Genomic DNA, 17,994 nt, shown 5'->3' with positions numbered 1-17,994 from the left:
TATTATTATTATTATTATTATTATTATTATTATTATTACTACTACTACTACTACTACTACTACTACTATTATTATTATTATTATTATTATTATTATTATTATTATTATTATTATTATTATTATTATTATTAAAAATTAGCCATCTGCCCACAGTGTTTGTTTAAAGACTGGGTTTAAAGTCACCTGAAAGTTATGGGTGCAAGTTCTAAATTTATTTCATCCTTATCAGAGATACTGTATGTGAGTTCTGATTAAGCAGCTCAGGAAATGGCATTGTTCTGTATAACAAGTCCTGGAAATAGTCCTATTTTAGAATCTCAACACTGAAATAAACTTTAAGCTATATCCTAGTAAACCTTTGGGTAAATATAGAAAAGCAACTTCCTATATGGGCCATATATGACGTGATGTCTATTTCTTAAATATGTTTTCATTTATCCTTCACTAATTCTTCTGGTTATTTGGGGGAAGTAGCCAGCTAGTCTACTTGCTAGTCTACTCTTCCAGAAATACACATTGAAATACAATAACAGGGACTATATCCAATGTTACTTGAAGGCACCCTGCTCATACAAGGGTATTTTCTTTCTCCTTCCTCTGCGGCCTTCCATCTGCTTGAACTCTGCTCCAACAAATGCCTCTTATCCCTCTAGAGCAGGCATGTCAAACTGCCAGCCCATGGCCCGGATGCGTCACGCCAAAACCACGCCCACCCCATTGCCGGCAATGGGGAAAAAGTCGAGATACGTCGTGCGACGCCATGTGATGTTGCGAGTTTCAGATGTCTGCTCTAGAGCATACGTGTGGCACCTATGGATTTGCAATGGGAACGTTTTTTTCTACTTTAGTCTACAATTTACATTTGTTTTATTTATTTATTTATCAGCTTTATATGGCTACCCATCTCAGAATGGCGTAAAGCAAAAAAAAAAAAGTATCACATATCCTGAAACCATTATAAATCATACATACATTCTATCCAACAAAGTAAGAAGCATAATTTCAGAGAAAAGACTAGTTTCCCACTCAAAAAAAAAACAACAAAACACCCATCAAATGTACAAAAGCTTATGGGAAATTTTAGGGTGCTTTGGGTAACTGCAAATATTTAAATCTTTTAAAATACGTAAAGAATTGGTGTTGAAACATTAGTATCTGAATAGTCCAAGTGTTAAGCTGTTCCTTAAAGTAGCTGTGAAATTTCATAGCTGAAAATTACTTTTCCTGCTGGATGTCAATTGTCACCAAATGTTAACGCAGGTGGCCAACTCACCCAAACACAAATGTTTCTCACTGGAAAATTGTTATAATTGATAAGTCCTTCAACTGTGGTGCACATTAGAATTTTGTGATGAAAATGTTTTTCACTTGATCCATTTTGTAGATCAGGCTTAAGGATTCACTTATCTGGATATTCCTACAGAAAACAATTAGGATGCCTGCTCCAAAACTGGGCTTCTAAGTTTGGAGTCTGTTTTACATCACAAGGACAACTCTGCATTTAAAAGTAAACCCTAACACGAGTGGGTTTATTTTTACAACCTTCTTGGCAGTGTTCTTTGCTACCCCTGTCTTATGGATCAAGGCTGAGGAATCGATGAAATGGGTTGAGCTGAAAAGTCAGATCCAGCCTCCTGCTATTTGAGCAGGATGGACAACGTCAAGAGCCCAGCTTAGGTAGAGAACTCCCATTACTTGCTATCATCCATTTTTTAATTGCACAAAAAGATAGGAGACATTCTTCTGATTTTTCATGCAAGGAAAGTTTTAAAAATAAAGCGAGAGTGCAAGAAGTACTATATCCCCCCCTTTTCCTTCTAAAGTATAGAAGAAGATTAGAGGCTGCGCTGTGCAAAGGACTTCTACAAACGTGTATTAATGCAAACCAAGTATGGGTAATGCTTAACTTACAACCATTTACTTAGTGACAATTTGAAGTTACAATGACAATGCAAAAAGTGACTTATGACCCTTTTCCCCACAACTGTTGTAGCATCCCCCTGGTCACATGATCAAAATTCAGACATTTGACAACTGACATGTGTTTATGATGGCTGCAGTGTCTGGGGATCATGGGATTTCCCTTTGCAACCATCTGACAAGCAAAGTCAATGAGGAAGCCAGCGTCACTTAACAAACATGTTAGTAACTTAACAACCACAGCAATTCACTGTGGCAAGAAAGGTCGTAAAATGGGGCAAAAACTCACTTAGATGTCTTGCTTACCAACAGAAATATTGGGCTCATTTATGGTGGTAAGTCGAAGATTACCTGTACTTCTTTTCAAACCGTTAAAGCAGACTTTTCTTCTGAAAGGGTTCAGGTGTCTCTTTTGAACATTGTCCACAATTATCTGCCTATGCACACATGGACAACATTTCATCAATGCTGGAACTGCCCATGAAACAAAGCGGCTGTGCTGTTACAGTCTTCAGAAGGGTGTAAGGCAGACATGTCAAACACAAGGTCCGGGGCCCGGATGCAGCCTGCGAAGTGGTTTCATGTGGCCTGCGATGCCATCCTGGAAACAGTGAGGGAACGGCCCCCGCTGCCTTGGCCCTGGCCCAGGCCAGGTGGGAGCCAATGTACAATTTTGTGGTGGCCCTCTATGCTGAAACGCATTCAGTCTTAGCTCCATAAGACACCCCCCCGCATGGCCTGAGAGGAACAGTGAGGCTCCTCCAGTGGACCATGCCTTGGCACTTGCCCCGGTCCCACCCCCTTCTGCAAGAGACCCTCAGATCTATCCCACTCCTGCCCAGGGCCCCACAGGCACCCTTGACACGAATGATGTAGAGCTGGCCACACCCACCAAGTAAGCCACACCCACTCCATCCACGCCCACCCAGTAGGCCGCACCCACTCTGGCCACACACACCCGGCCCCCTGAGGGCAATCACAATGCTGATGCGGCCCTCAATGAAATTGAGTTTGACACCCCTGGTGTAAGAATAGGCTTCAATACAGGGACGTAGTCCCAGGAAATTTAAACAGAGGTCACACACTAATGCTTTTGGGGAAATTTTTCCTTCAGAAACATATTTCTGAAATTTCTGCTCTGACAGAGCTAAGAAGGCTTGACTGATCAAGTCAAACACTATCTGAACAGAGAATATGAAATATCTGTTCCTCCTAGAGAGTGTGGGAGTTCAAATTTTAGCTTATTTCCTTTTTTCCCCAGTTTCTGAAAACAACTGGAATACCTATTGCAAATAAATTAAGCAAGTAAACCTAAAAGTACAAGATAAAGAGAATATTTTATTTAATCAAAAGTAATCATGCCAAAGAAAAAGCATTATGAAAGTTCACTGTTGTCACTCAGGTTAAGCCAAAATGACTAGTTCTGAATATTCTGAAGTTTATCTATTATTTTTGCACTTCATTCTGCAATCAAATAGCTCAAGGCAACCTGAGAGGCAACTGCAAATAAAACTCTGCTCCTTCTCTTGAGCAGCTCTTTCCAGGGCACACTGCCAATTAGGATTGAGAAACTTTTATTTTTTTTTCACACAATAACATGGTTCTTGGCATACTCTTTATACAGATCACCTAGCAATTATTTCTTATACCTGCATCTAGAAACTTAGAAAACACCAAAGGGCTGCTCATCTGACATCTTTACAGACATGCTCCATGAACAGTAGTAATCATGCACAATGGCTTAGATAACTTCATAAGTGACTTCATAAGACTAGGATGAGATATAACAGTTCTAGCATATCTCGAGGGGTTCATCCTTTGCCTCTGGACTTAAGAGAAATGAGGCACGACGGATAACTTTTGCACAGACATGCTCTGTGATGCTGAACATCCTAAATACAGATTATGGAACATCTTTATCATTTACCTCCTAAATTTCAGTGCCCGGCTTGGTGGAATTTGAACTCACAAATTCTAAAGTTTATTTATTTTCCCTTTGTTTTGAAAACAAAACATGTACCATTTTGGTAACTGGCAACTAAACCCTTTCCCCTGTGTCTTTGAATCTGCAAATTAACCCAAGCAATAAGAATTGCTTGCAGTTAGGCGGCATTTACATTTAATAAATTAAATTATCTAATGGCAATAACAATTTCATTTCGGGGTGCAAATTTTTATTCTTTTAGGTATAGTCTTCAAACAAAAAATAAATGCAGATTACCACATTTGCTCATTAAAACCAATCAAAAGAATGATAGGATTAAGCTTGCATTGTGAATATGGTTGTTTGTAAACCCTCCAGAGTCAGTTAGGTGGGATGGGCAGTGTAGAAATTTAATAAATAAAAAATATCCAACAACAACTCCCACCCTCTAATATTAGTCAGTGCTGTAGCTTGGCCTGTCAGTACTAAAGAGGCCTATGGTTGTAGGCCTCAGATTGAAGCTCTCTGCACTCAAGGCATTAGTTTGATTAATGCTGTGTGACAGGATTTGGCTGCCATTCGGTTTTCTAAATCTCCTGTACTTGTAGCTTTTCATTTATTCTCCTTGGGTCTCAAATTCCTCCTTAGAAATTCTACCACAGCTTCTCCTAACCCTAAGAAGGCTTATAATGCAGACAGTCCACACAGGAATAATGATTTAATTCCCCCTCAATCTATACTCTGTAGTAATATAAAGCTGAACCCATGAATCCTGTTCTAGAGTTGAATATGTAGCTACTGCAGATAGAAGTACCAGATATTGTTGCCACAATGTTAACAAGGCAAGAAAACCTGGATCAACTTTTGAATCATTGCTTAGAAGTTTACCAAAATAGCAAAGGTTAAATTCAGAAAGCCTGAAAAGTACATCAGTAGTTTTCAGCAAACCTTGGTAAATATAAGAATTGAGAAAGAATCGGTTTCACACTATGTGATGCATTATATACACAAACAGTTTTTGGTTTTAAAATTCAGTGGACTCTTAAATATCAAGGACCATATCAGTTACCAATCTTCAGACTATCAGCAGATAAAATTCTTCAAGCAATAGAATGTCAGGATTTATATATTCACCTTTTAGTCAATATGTCATAAAGAATAAAGTGAAGCTATCCAAAGTTGAAGATCTGCAATCGAAATTGGTAACTTAGAAAAAAATTCCACTGACCAGAATCAAATTTACTCCCAAGGATTTGTGTAAAGGATTGAAGTTTTATATTCTTATGGCCATATTGGCTTTTGTCATACAAGGGGGTTCAAAGCCAACGCCAATGACTTCCACCGAAATTAGCTTCCATCTGCCATTGGCCAACCCATAATAGTAATGTCAACCTACCAAACACAACCCCAATTAGATGATGTCCCACCCCAGCTTTTCACCCAGAGGCCTACCTGCAGCTCCTTCTCCGAATACTTCTGAGGATTTTTGCTTCCTTGGCTCTTTTTTCGAAGCTTCTTCAATTCACCCTGGCATTTCTCTACCGAGTCCCCTTTATTCCTTTGCTCGGTCTGGTACTTCTTTAGTGCAGCCTGAACATGGAAGATGTGTGGGAGTGCTGAGTAGCTGAAATAATAATAGGCTGAAGACATGGGCAGAGATTTCCCCTGTGGGTAATGAGCATAGTTTATATGCTTCCTACAAGCAGAAAGGTCTCAACCTCACACCTGCTGTAGAGGACATGTTTTGAATGAAGGTGCATTGATTAGAAACAAAAGCTGTCTTCCTTTGGGACATGCCAAGAAAGCATTTCCCATGAGTCCTGGACTCCAATTCCAATACACAATGCAATACACAGTGCAGCCCTTTTCTCCCCCAAGGCTATGTGAATCTCCTTTTTTAAAAAATTAAATGAGAATCCCTATGGATTTAATTTAAACCATGAGCATCCTTACAAATATGCAATAATGAAAGCATAATTTCTCTGAATAAAATGATCTTGAATAAATGTTTTTTTTTCTTAAGCACTTATTCCAATGCTTATTCAAATGATCTTGAATATTCTTCTCTTAATCTGCACCTTGCAAAAACAGATTAAGGCACCTGCCAGTCCTTGTAAACTCATCCCAACTATAAGCAAAGTTTACAGTTTTGCTCACTATCAACTAGCTTCATAATGCCATGTTAATAACTACACAGCTACTAATCCAATTTACACTCAATAAAAGTTCCTTGTTACTTACGCTTAGATACCGTGAATCTAGATCTACTTTCTGCTCAAGCTGTGTTAGTAGTTCATTGTGGAAGGACTTCAGCTGAGAAGTAAGCAGAAGCAGCATAAATATTAATATTGATCATAAGAAGAAAACTCTAAGTAAAGACAAATAATCTACATTAAGATACCAAACAGATCATTTACAAGTGGACATGATAATGGAAAACAGAATGGCGTGTGTGTGTGTGTGTGTGTTAAATTTGGATTGTAAGGCAATGAAGCAATAATGGATAATTGGAATAACAAGCAATGAACAGTTGTAAGTAGCATGGTTGCTTTCTACTTTAGAGGATAATTTTTGAAGATATTCTCTAGCTGGAGATTACTTGATTCAATTCTGCCTTGAAAATAAAGAAACATAAGACATAAAAATAAAAGTTTCTCATTTCTAGTTAGTAGCTGGACAGAAGACAGAGGAGGCATGCAGGTCATCTGTTAACAGACTTCCCCAGTAGGCTGAGATTCAAAATATTTCTATGCAAAATCTCTATTTCTTATTCTTTTGAGTAAAGCTTACTTTACCACTCTACTTATACAGTAGGTCAAGGCATAATTAAGGATATACCTCTTCTAATTCAGCAGGAAGCTACTTGAAACCAGTCAGAGCCATGATTTCTTGGACATTTCAAAAGTCAGCACATGACTTGTTTGGCCCACAATTTATTCAACTGAGGTCCCTATTCTTACTTACAGGACTTGGCAGCTATTCTACAGCAGATGTGTTTCAATTTTAAATCCACGTGTATCAGAAGCTCTGCAGGCTGCCCCTTAGCCAGGCTCTGCAAAAAGACAAGTTAATAACAACACAAGTGCTTACCATCTCTTCTAACTGATTTTGAATCTGTCTGTGGACTTCAGCCATCTGGAACAGAACATCCCCTGGAAAAAGTGAGACAAAAGAAGAGAGACTAAATAAAAAATCCAAGGGATTGTTCTGTATCAACCTTCTCTTCCCCTCGATCCCAACTGCAGCCTTAGTAACGGTTTCCCTTTACTGAAATTTGAAACAAGGGAAGCTTATTTCAAGGATTTATTTAAGACTAATTTAGATTAGAAGTGAATATACAACAGTGGCATCCAGACAGGAAAAGCAGATGTTGATCCTTGATGCCTGGCTGGTGTATTACAATAAGCACTGTAAAATGTAGTGTAATATGCAACTGAAGCTATTCTGGCTTGATCAACAAGCCATGATTTATGTCCTTGTTTAGTGTTATATGTGACTGCATCCAGTGCATGTTTTGCTCAGGCTAGCAGATGGTCATTCCTTTCCAAACACTGCAATAGCTAAGGATCTTGTGCCTTGTGTTTATTGGTGAATTCCCAAGAGAGGCAATAAAGGCAACACAGTTTTTTTGCAAATTATTTATTCCCTTGGAACCTCTCTTTCAGATCTTCAAGCAAATGAATTTTCTTAGAGGAGACATAGAATCAACATGGGCCTCACTCCCAGAGAAAAAAGATCTAGAAAGGTAACCCTTTAAAGTTTTGCTAAATAAAAGGCATCTGCCACTGTTCCCCTCCACGTGCATCCCCCATTTAGCAGGAGCTATTTGACACCAGTTGCCTTTTAAAGAATAGTGGCTCCTTTCAAATATATGCACATCTGCTATGGAAATATCTCCAATCTCTGATAAAAGCTATTGCTAGCTAATTATATTCCAGTTAAGGAGAAAAAAAAGTCTGAAGCAGCAACACTAGCATAATACCTTTATAAAGGTGGGCGTAATTTATATAAATATTGGAACGTTGCAATATACAGGGCAACCTGAAAACTAGTAACTATCAAAATGTGCATTCTGGAATTTTGTTATTTTGTTTACAATTGAACAACATGCTTAAAATTGAGCACTGGGGAAACTATGTACCAAAATGTTAATTTTAGGAAAAAGTATATATAAAAATGCTTGCAAAAATGTGCAGATAGATCTGATGTGTACATTAGACCTGTTCATGAAAATAAATACAAATATTTCTGCAGATGTTTTGGGTGGATGGATGGGTGGATGGATGGATGGATGGCAAGGTTGCCAAATAGAATTTGCAGTCGGTGAAATGAAAAAAATCCAATAAAATACATTTGAATTACATGTAAGTCTTGACAAGAATTCACTTTAAAAAAATCTCACAAAGAAATGATCCATTTCTGGAGATCTGCAAAATTCTTCCCATGGTATTTTCAACAAAATAATATAAGAATGTGGGAAGAGCACACCAAGTATTGATGTGGTGAAAATCCTGTATGATTTGTCACACATTTATACAGGCATAGTTGGATAGGGGGCAATTTGGGTATTGAATCCAATCGCCTCTGAACTCAAATGTATGCATTCCAAACAGATGACTATCTAATCTGACCCTGAACATATCCATTTCCTTTCTTACACTATTGGTTCCACTGCTACTCTTCCTGCTAGGAATATTTTTTTTTCTACCAATCAATTAGAATTTGTCTTCCAGTAACTTAACTCCATTATTCCATGTTCTGCACTTTGACAGGATAGAGAAGAGATTATGGAGCTTCTTCTATGTGGCATTCTTTCAGATGTTTGAAATGAGCTATTTATCTTCTCCATCCTCTCAAAGTTAAGTATACCCTATTTCTGCAACCTCTCTTCCTAGCCTCTATAAAACTTGGATCATCCTACTTTCCCTTTCCTCAACTTGTCTGTTTGTCTGATTCCTTATCAATGCTTAAGACCAAATGCAAGATGTAAGATAGGTCTGATAAACACAGAATATAGTAATTACTTCCCATGATCTGGAAACTATATGTCTGTTCTTAACCCTCTAGAGCAGGGGTAGTCAACCTTGGCTCTGTTATGACTCGTGGACTTCAATTCCCAGAATTCCTGAGCCAGCTTAGCTGGCTCAGGAATTCTGGGAGTTGAAGTCCACGAGTCATAACAGAGCCAAGGTTGACTATCCCTGCTCTAGAGGTTAGAGCACTCGGGTAGGATTAACAATGGCTCCTAAATAAAAAAAAATGTTTTTATTGGAAGCTGAAAGAAGTTTTAGGAGATACTTTATGCCACTCCTGGAATAAAGAGCTTGAATGTCCTGACTTAAAGACTTGTTTTAATTAATGTGAATTTAGTTACATAGTTACCATAAGAAATTTAGCTTGGTCATCACACTGTAGATCAGAACCAATAATATGACTTTGAATCAACTAATGTATATTGAAATACATCTTTCTAATTGGCTATATCTGTAGTGTTTATAATATTTTAATATAAAATAATTTTAATTTTTCAGATATAAAAATTGCTTAAAAGAATTATTATAGATACCCATTTTTCACTAATGGACTACTGATATGAATTAAAATATTGTCTGTCAAAGCAGGAAGATAAATGAATTTTCAAACAGTATAGTCAATGTTTTTGGAACTGTTCGATTCCATAACATAATTGAAGAGGCATCTTTTTTTCTTTAAAGAAAAATAATATCTAACTCTGTACCAATATATTGGACTTCTATTTCCATTGTGAAGAACCTTGCTCTGTTAAATTTCATTCTGTTATTTTTAGCATGTTTCCCTCATCTATCAAGATTCAAAATAATTTCCATTTCTTAAAACATTAACTATGTTGTATGATCTGTCAACTTGATAAATTGTGCCTCCACCTCTTCAATCATTAATAAAAATGTTGAAACTGCAAGGCCCAGGACTGTACCCTGTTATACAAATCAATAGCTCACTCCAAATTGATGTGGTATTATAGATACATACTTTGTTTCAGTGTGACTTTTGAGTCAGCAATGCCTTCATTTATTAATGAAATTCAGCGCACACTTAACTAGCTGCTAATCAGAATCCCCTTTGTTAAATGTTTTCATTGAAATCAAGATATACGTACTGCATTCTCACAATCTACTAAGAAAGTGACTCAATTTAAAAAAATAACAGTCTGACAACATTTGCTCGTGATCAGTTCATGGTGATTTCTAGTTCAGTTAGTCCTCGACTTATAACCATTCATTTCATGACAGTTTGAAATTACAATGGCACTGAAAAAAGTGATCTATGGCTGTTTTTCACACTTAATGAGTATTGCAGCATCCCCACATTCACAATGATCAAAATTCAGACGCTTGGCAACTGACACATATTTATGATGGTAGCAGGGTCCTGTAATCAACTTTTGCGACCTTCTGACAAGCAAAATCAAGGGGGAAGCCAGATTCACTTAACAACTGTGTTACTAACTTAACAATTGCAGTGATTCACTTAATAACTGTGACAAGAAAGGCCCTAAAATGGGGGCAAAACTCACTTACCAACTGTCTCACTTAGCAACAGAAATTTTGGGCTCAATTATGGTCGTAAGCCGAGGATTACCTGTAATTACCACAACTTTTTCAAGGTCCTTATAGAATGATTGTTTTATGATCTGCTTTAGAAACATACCAGATAGCGTTATTATCTGACTAATCTATAGTTTCCCCAATCCTCTCTTTTCTGCGTGTTAAAGAAAGGGACATTTGTTCTTTTGCAAATTGTCTAGCCCTTCATCTGTTTTCCAGGATTTCTCAGAAATACAAGGTACAGCCAGATCATCAGCAAGTATTTTTAGTACTCTAGATTAACAGAGATATAAACACATTTAGAGTGAAGAGATATTCCCCGCTGGTATATTTGGTACTCCCAAACGTGTCTTGAATGCAGCTCTTAGGCTAGAAGCAGAGCTGATTAGAGTAGATACAAGAGCTTGGCTGGTTATGTTTATTTATTGGCTTAAATTCATCTACCACCCCCCTGATTGCTCTATTTTGCTTTAAGTGAAACCTTTCAATCTACTTTGGATGAAGTTCCTTACTTTCATGTGGCCTCTCTCTCCCACTTTATATAAACTTGGCTGGCCTCATGCAAAAACCCTAATAGCTAAATAAGTACTTGGAATTGAGTTTTAGTATAATTTGAACTGATTTCCCAGCTTTAGCACAATTAATCAGAAAGATATGGCTATCTTTACTCACTGACTGATCTAAACTACTCGTGGGCTTTAGGAGTATTGATATAGGGCAGATATTGCAATCTTCTTGTGGCTTATCATCTCTATCCATGTGGCATACAAAAGATAGAATCAATACATAAGTTCTTTTACACTGTAGGTTTTATAACATATTGTGCCAAAACTATATCTCTCTCCTCTTAACAGCAACCCCTAGTCAATCCGATATTTTCTATGTTGATTTCCTGCTTGTTGACATTGCAAAAATGTGTTATTTGGTAACAAGATTCCTGCAGGGAATCTGTAGTAGAAAATAAGATAAATCCGTGGTGGCGAACCTAGAGCCCTCTCTGTGGGCATGCACGCCGTCGCCCCAGTCCTAGGCCTTCAGTCCCGTCCATGAGCAACCTGCATCAATCCCCGCACAGGGTAAGGTTGCCACGCCCGCCCCTGCCTCCCCAAGCGGTTTTTTTACTAACTTGCCTTTCAGCTGCATTCCATTTCTCCGTTCGCTTCTCAGCCTTTGCTGCATGTTTGTGGGACTATCGTTAAAAAAAAAAGTTCCATCAGACTTTCTAACTTCTCACCAGATCTCAAGAAGTTAGAAAGTCTGATGGAACTTTTTTTTTTAAACAATAGTCCCACAAACATGCGGCGAAGGCTGAGAAGCGAACGGAAAAACGGAATGCAGCTGAAAGGCAGGTTAGTAAAAAAAACGCTTGGGGGAGGCGAGGGCATCTGGGCGGGGGTGGCAACCTTACCCTGCATTGTGATGGGAGGGTGGGGCACGTGCCCTTCCCATGCCAGGCCAGCCCCTGCAGCCACGGGGTGGCCGTGCTGGACGGTGGGGAGCTGGGTGTTGAGGTGGGGGCCGGCAGGCCGACCAAAGCAGCAGGTGGAGCGCCGGAGGTTTGGGGAGGGAGGGCACTGAAGTGGGCGGTCGGGCCATTGGCAAGAGCAATGCGTCTGAGCAGAAAGCGGCCTTGGAACAAGTGGGGCAGGTAAGGAAAGAAATCCTTGCTCCCCCCAGAAATTGCCTTTCTTTCCTTACTTGACTTCCAGCCCTGTGCCATTGCTCCTTTGCAATCTGCTGCCGCCGCCACGTTCAAGGAAACAAAGGAAGATTTTTGGGGAAAAAAGATCAATCAATCAATTCCAACTTCTCGTGGAAGATCGCGAAGTTGGAATTGATTGACCTTTCTTTTCCCACCCCGGCCACGCCCACCCAGTCTGCCATGAGCACCGCAGCCATGCCCACCTAATGAGCCACGCCCACCCAGCACCCAACGATACATAAGTGGGTTTTGGGTTGCAGTTTGGGCACTCGGTCTCTAAAAGGTTCGCCATCACTGAGATAGATTGCTTTGAATGCTTTTCCATTGTTTATTTACTAGGGCTTTTTTCTATTCTTTTTCTTTTACCTTGCTGATTGCTTGCTATAAGAATATAATAAAATTTAAATTGAATTTTCTATCAATCACAGTTTCTATCAATCATAAGCTTCAACTCATCCTGCTCGGTGCAATTACCTAGTAGAATCCAAAGCGTCTTTTCAGGAAACACTGAGGCAAAACAGGATTTGAATAGTTCTGCCTTTTTATTATTCCATCTTAACATTTTGCCATTTTTATTCAATCAAAAATTCCAGCTATGCACAGTTAGTTTCCAGCTACAACTATTATCTTATTATTCAGATAAGTTGTCCCTTCTGGCTAGTATCAAATTTTTAACAAATTTGAAGGAGAGCTTTTTGTTATTCAGTTAGTTTTGGCTTCCTACCACCAGCTCTACATTTCTAGGTTACACATAGCTAACCTTCCCCAGTGACTTTTCACAATTTCTATTTCCTGTGTGTGTATACAGTATGTGTTTCAGATTTACACTAAGCCTTTTTTGCAGCTATACTGGTGTGTTCTGTTGTTTTCCTCGCCCCCCCCCCCCGTTAGAATATTTCAATTGCATTTTTAGTATTTCTTTTTTTTAGAAACTCGCATCCACCTTGACCTCCTTTTTCATTACTTCTCCTGCCATGAGATATTAGTTGTCTTTGTTCTTTAGTATATTGAACTCTTATTTTCTTGAGATCCAAGAAGTGTGTTCAGTTATTTTTTTTATTTAATTTTTTATTACCATTTTCCTTTATACAACTCTAATACATATTCAGCAGACTGTGTCATTTTTATATACTTCGGATCAACATTCTATACAATATATACACTATATATATTCAGTATCTAACTCACAATAACCTTATGTATATTTCCAATTTTTGTTTCTATTATCTATCCATGTATACCATTTTTCCCAAACCGCGTAAAATTCCGAGTCGTCTTTTTCTTTTAATTCTAAAGTGAGTTTATCCATTTCGGCACATTCATATATCTTTTGAATGATCAATCCCTCTGGTAGTATATTGCGTTCTTTCCAGTATTGCGCGAATGCAATTCTTGCCGCAGTTAATGTGTGTAGAATCAAATATCTTATTTTCCTGTCAAATTTCTTTTTAAGTATGCCCAGGAAAAATGTTTCCAGGTTTAATTCTATTTGGCATTTTGTTAGCTCGTGTAGCCACCCTTGTATCTTAGTCCAATATTTTTTTGCTTCGGGACACGTCCACCAAGCATGAAAGAAGGTATCTTGATGATGGTTACATTTCCAACATTTTGGGCTTTGATTCGGGTACATTTTCGCCGGGCTTGCTGGGGCTAAGTGCCAGTGGTATAGCATTTTATACTGATTTTCCTTATATGCAGCAGATTTTGTTATGGTGTAATTTTTGTTCCAAATTCTTTCCCAGTCTTCTAATTCTATATTGTGCCCTATGTTTTTTGCCCATGCAATCATCGGTTCTTTCACCATCTCCTCTACTCTATAGGGGGTACCTTGCTCAATAGTAGTAACTGCAAGAGGGACCTCGGAGTCCTAGTGCACAAACACTTAAATATGAGCCAGCAGTGTGCTGCAGCTGCCAAAAAAGCCAACACAGTGCTGGGCTGCATTAACAGAGGGATAGAATCAAGATCACGTGAAGTGTTAATAGCACTTTACAATGCCTTGGTAAGGCCACACTTGGAATACTGCATCCAGTTTTGGTCACCACGATGTAAAAAAGATGTTGAGACTCTAGAAAGAGTACAGAGAAGAGCAACAAAGATGATTAGGGGACTGGAGGCTAAAACATATAAGGAACGGCTGCTGGAATTGGGTATGTCTAGTTTAACAAAGAGAAGGACGAGGGGNTCCAGAAGCGGTGAATGTGCCAACACTGGAAGTTTTTAAGAAGAAACTGGACAGCCATTTGTCCGAAATGGTATAGGGTTTCCTGCCTGAGCAGGAGGTTGGACTAGATGACCTCCGAGGTCCCTTCCAACTTTATTATTATTATTATAAATTCTAATAAATAATTGTATATTTTGGATATTAATTTTCCTTCGGGGCCTATCAATAGTTTGTCTAGTTGTTTTGGTTCCGTGTCAATTCCATACTCTTCCACGTCTTTCTTGTATCTAGATTGCAGTTATAAATATGGCCACCAATCGATAGATATTCCCTGTTCTTTTAATAACTGATTATTTTTGAGCTTTCCCTGTTTATCTAAAATTTCTGAGTATCTGGGCATTTTGCTTATATCTAACATGTTAGGGTAGATCATTGCCTCCATGGTGGATAGCCAACCAGGAATTTTCCTATAGTGTTTTTTCCTTATATCCTCCCAGGTTCGTAACAATGCATCTCTTATTTTATGTCTATAGAAATATGTGTCCTGTTTCCTTTATCCCACATGAAGGCATGCCACCCCTTCTGTAAATCGTGCCCTTCCAGTGTTAAGATTCTTCTGTTATTTAAGTTAACCCAATCTCTTATCCAGACCAGATAAAACTTAACAACAAATCAGAAAAAACAATTAGAAAAGGAAATGGATTTACCAATTTTTTTAAAAATTAAATACTTAGGGATATGGCTGACTATGAGATGTTCGTCCCTAAAGGAAGATAACTATATGGTATTAGTCCAACAAATAAAGAAGGATTTGGAAAAATGGGGGAGGCTACAATTATCACTTTTAGGTAGGATCACGACTATTAAGATGAATATTCTACCCAAATTATTATACTTATTTCAGACAATCCCCATATCATTAGACAAGAAGTTTTTTGGGGAGCTCAATAAAAATATTACAAAATTTGTTTGGCTAGGGAAGAAGGCGAGGATAAAATTACTCTCTCTCCAAGACAGTAGAAGTAGGGGCGGCTTTGGACTCCCAGCATGGGAATTCTACCACAAGTGTGTTCAGTTATATTCAGTTTCCTTTAAAATCAAAAATTCCAGCTATGCACAGTTAGTTTCCAGCTACAACTACTATCTTATTATTCAGATAAGTTGACCCTTCTGGCTAGTATCAAGTTTTTAAAAAGGCATTCTTTTATGCCTTCTTTCACCCTCTATAGGAGAAACTTGTGCACACTACAAATCTTGAACTTTCCTGAAGACACCATATTCAGAAGTCTCCTAACAGAAATCAGGTATTTAAAAGTTCCCCTTCAATACAGGTAGTTCTCATTTACTGACTGCCTTGTTCAATGACTGTGTGAAGTTATACTACTGACAAAACTTTAACAACTGTTCCTCAGAATCGTAGCTATCATAGCATCCCCACAGTGACATGATTGTGATATAGCCACATTACAACTAGGGAGCGTTTACAGTAGTTATAGCATCCTGCAGTCACATGATCCCCATTTGCAACCTTACAGCCAGTGTCTGACAAAGTCAAAGGGGAAGCCAGCAGGAAGTCACAAGTTGTTGGTCGCTTAATGTTGCACTTAATAACCCATCGTGATTTGTTTAATAACCATAGTGGAACTGACATCATAAAAGTGGCATACTAATGTGACATTTCACTTAACAATCCCATTGCTTAGTGATGGAGTTACCAATTCCAACTGTGGTTGGTAAGTGAGGACTATTTTTACTACTTTCTGCTTCTTTGAAAGATCTGCAATTTGTTTTTGGAAAGCCTCATCAATATTCTTTCTTTGGTTGCTTAGATGATGATAGACATCAGCTACAATATTGCTTTTATTTATGCTAGACTTATTTAACCTAGATGTTATTTTCAGTTTTACTAACTTTGGGTCTTTTTATTTTACAGTGCAATTCCTCTTCCTTTCTATTTTTTCTCTTCCTTCAGAATACATTCTTCAGCCATGGGAATCATCCCATTAGGTCACCTCTGCATTTATTAAATTATGTAAGACGAAGTGGTAGAATTATTAAGCAGACTTAATTAGGTGAGACTAACAGCAAGGAATCTATGTCTCTTCAGATGTTACTTAACCTTAATTCCTAGCAGCTCCACCCAGCATGGTTAAGAAACTGCAGAGAACAAACTGAATTACTGCTGGCTTGTGTAATGGACAGTAGCTCTTGTTCCTTACCTCATCTTTAACTGCAACCTGCACCTTTTTTGTATTAGGCATTCAGGCTAGGGAATTAGTGGCTCTCCAAATGTTGTTGAGCAGTAAGTCAATGTTTCTCTCTCCCTCCCTCTCCAGCATTAAGCAAAACACACAGCTTCCTCATAAAATTAAGAATGAAAAAGAGAAAAAAAATCTGACATTTTTTTCAATTAGTAAAATTGGAATATTAACTGTAGCTGCTAAAAGGCTCCCATGTGACTCACTTAAATATGCACCCAAATAAATGCTGGTTTTAAAATCCTTCTTTGCCCCACAAAATTTTGGTATAACCCAAGTTCTCTTTTTTCCTACTCTAGACAGCTGCCTAATCTTTTTCATTCCATTTTCATTATAAACTGTGCAGGTGATTTTTTTTCTTCATTATGCCGTACAACAACCAGCTTGAAGAAGAAAACCTCTCTGTTTATTGCAGGTGGCCCTTGACTTATGACAATTAAACCCAGAATTTCTGTTGCTAAGCAACACAGTTCAGTAACTTTTGCCCCATTTTACAACCTTTCTTGCTACCGTTGTTAAGTGAATCACTGTAGTTGTTAAGATAATAACACGGTTGTTAAGTGAATTTGGCCCGTCATTGACTTTGCTGGTCAAAAAATTCCAAAAGGTGATCACATGATCACATGCAACCGTCATAAATATGAGCCAGTTGCCAAGCTTCAGAATTTTAATCATGTGACCATAGGGATGCTGCAATGGTCGTAAGGGTGAAAAACAGTCATTGCTGTTGTAACTTCAAACTGTCATTAAAGGAATGGTTGTAAGTTGAGACTACCTGTACTGAGTAAACAGGTAAAAGATTGTTGGGGAGAAACTACCAACAACAGTTTTGGATTACTGTAGCTCACAGTTCTGCTACCTACATGAAGCACCTAATTAGATCTCCAGTTTGGAAATGTGTATGTCATATTTTTATAAGTATTCTGCAGCCATTGTTTTTTTTTGTTATTGGTTTTTTTAAATGCAATTTATATTGTGAAATTATTCCCAGACACCCCCCCCCAGGCCTTTCCAGTTGTGGCTGTATTCTTGTTAGAGCTGAGAAAGATAATCTGGGTAAAATCAGGGCCAACATCTGGATGCAAGGCCAAAATGATCAGTACTAAATTAATGCCTCATTCAATCAGTGTAGTTATAGAAAGGTGGAAGGGACTGATTTTGAGTAGCTTTCTTATATATTTGCCTGTAAAAAGAGAGAGGATCCATTTTAAGGAGAATTACTCTATTTTATTTTTTTTGCAGGGAATGGCTTCAGCAGATGGACAGGAACATCCCCCTCCTTTTCCTCCAGATCTTTCCTCCCTTTTGTTTATACCACGAGATTCTAAACATTTCCTACATCTAGACTAGCACCATGACAAAGCCTGCGAGCCGACAGGTCTTCAGTTTTAAATCTAACCTCCATCACAGATTTACCAGATTGTCTATTGTCAAGCGTTTAC

General features: G+C 38.2%; 1 protein-coding gene across 1 annotated transcript in view; it reads right to left on the bottom strand.

The window, feature by feature from the left end:
• BAIAP2 (BAI1 associated protein 2) overlaps positions 1-17,994 on the bottom strand; it is a 162,260-nt gene that overhangs the window by 62,728 nt on the left and 81,538 nt on the right. Inside the window, exons 4-6 of the mRNA XM_015815118.1 lie at positions 6,935-6,996; positions 6,086-6,157; positions 5,297-5,434 (exon numbers count right to left, since the gene is read on the bottom strand). Coding sequence (XP_015670604.1) covers positions 5,297-5,434; positions 6,086-6,157; positions 6,935-6,996 — 272 coding nt within the window. The remainder of the gene's footprint in view (positions 1-5,296; positions 5,435-6,085; positions 6,158-6,934; positions 6,997-17,994) is intronic.

This window comes from Protobothrops mucrosquamatus, unplaced genomic scaffold (genome assembly GCF_001527695.2).
Source record: "Protobothrops mucrosquamatus isolate PMUCROS unplaced genomic scaffold, P.Mucros_1.0 scaffold_99, whole genome shotgun sequence".
In the NCBI taxonomy this organism is placed as follows: Eukaryota; Metazoa; Chordata; class Lepidosauria; order Squamata; family Viperidae; genus Protobothrops; species Protobothrops mucrosquamatus.
The sequence above is the reverse complement of the archived record's forward strand: the minus strand, read 5'-3'. Positions and strand labels throughout refer to the sequence as shown.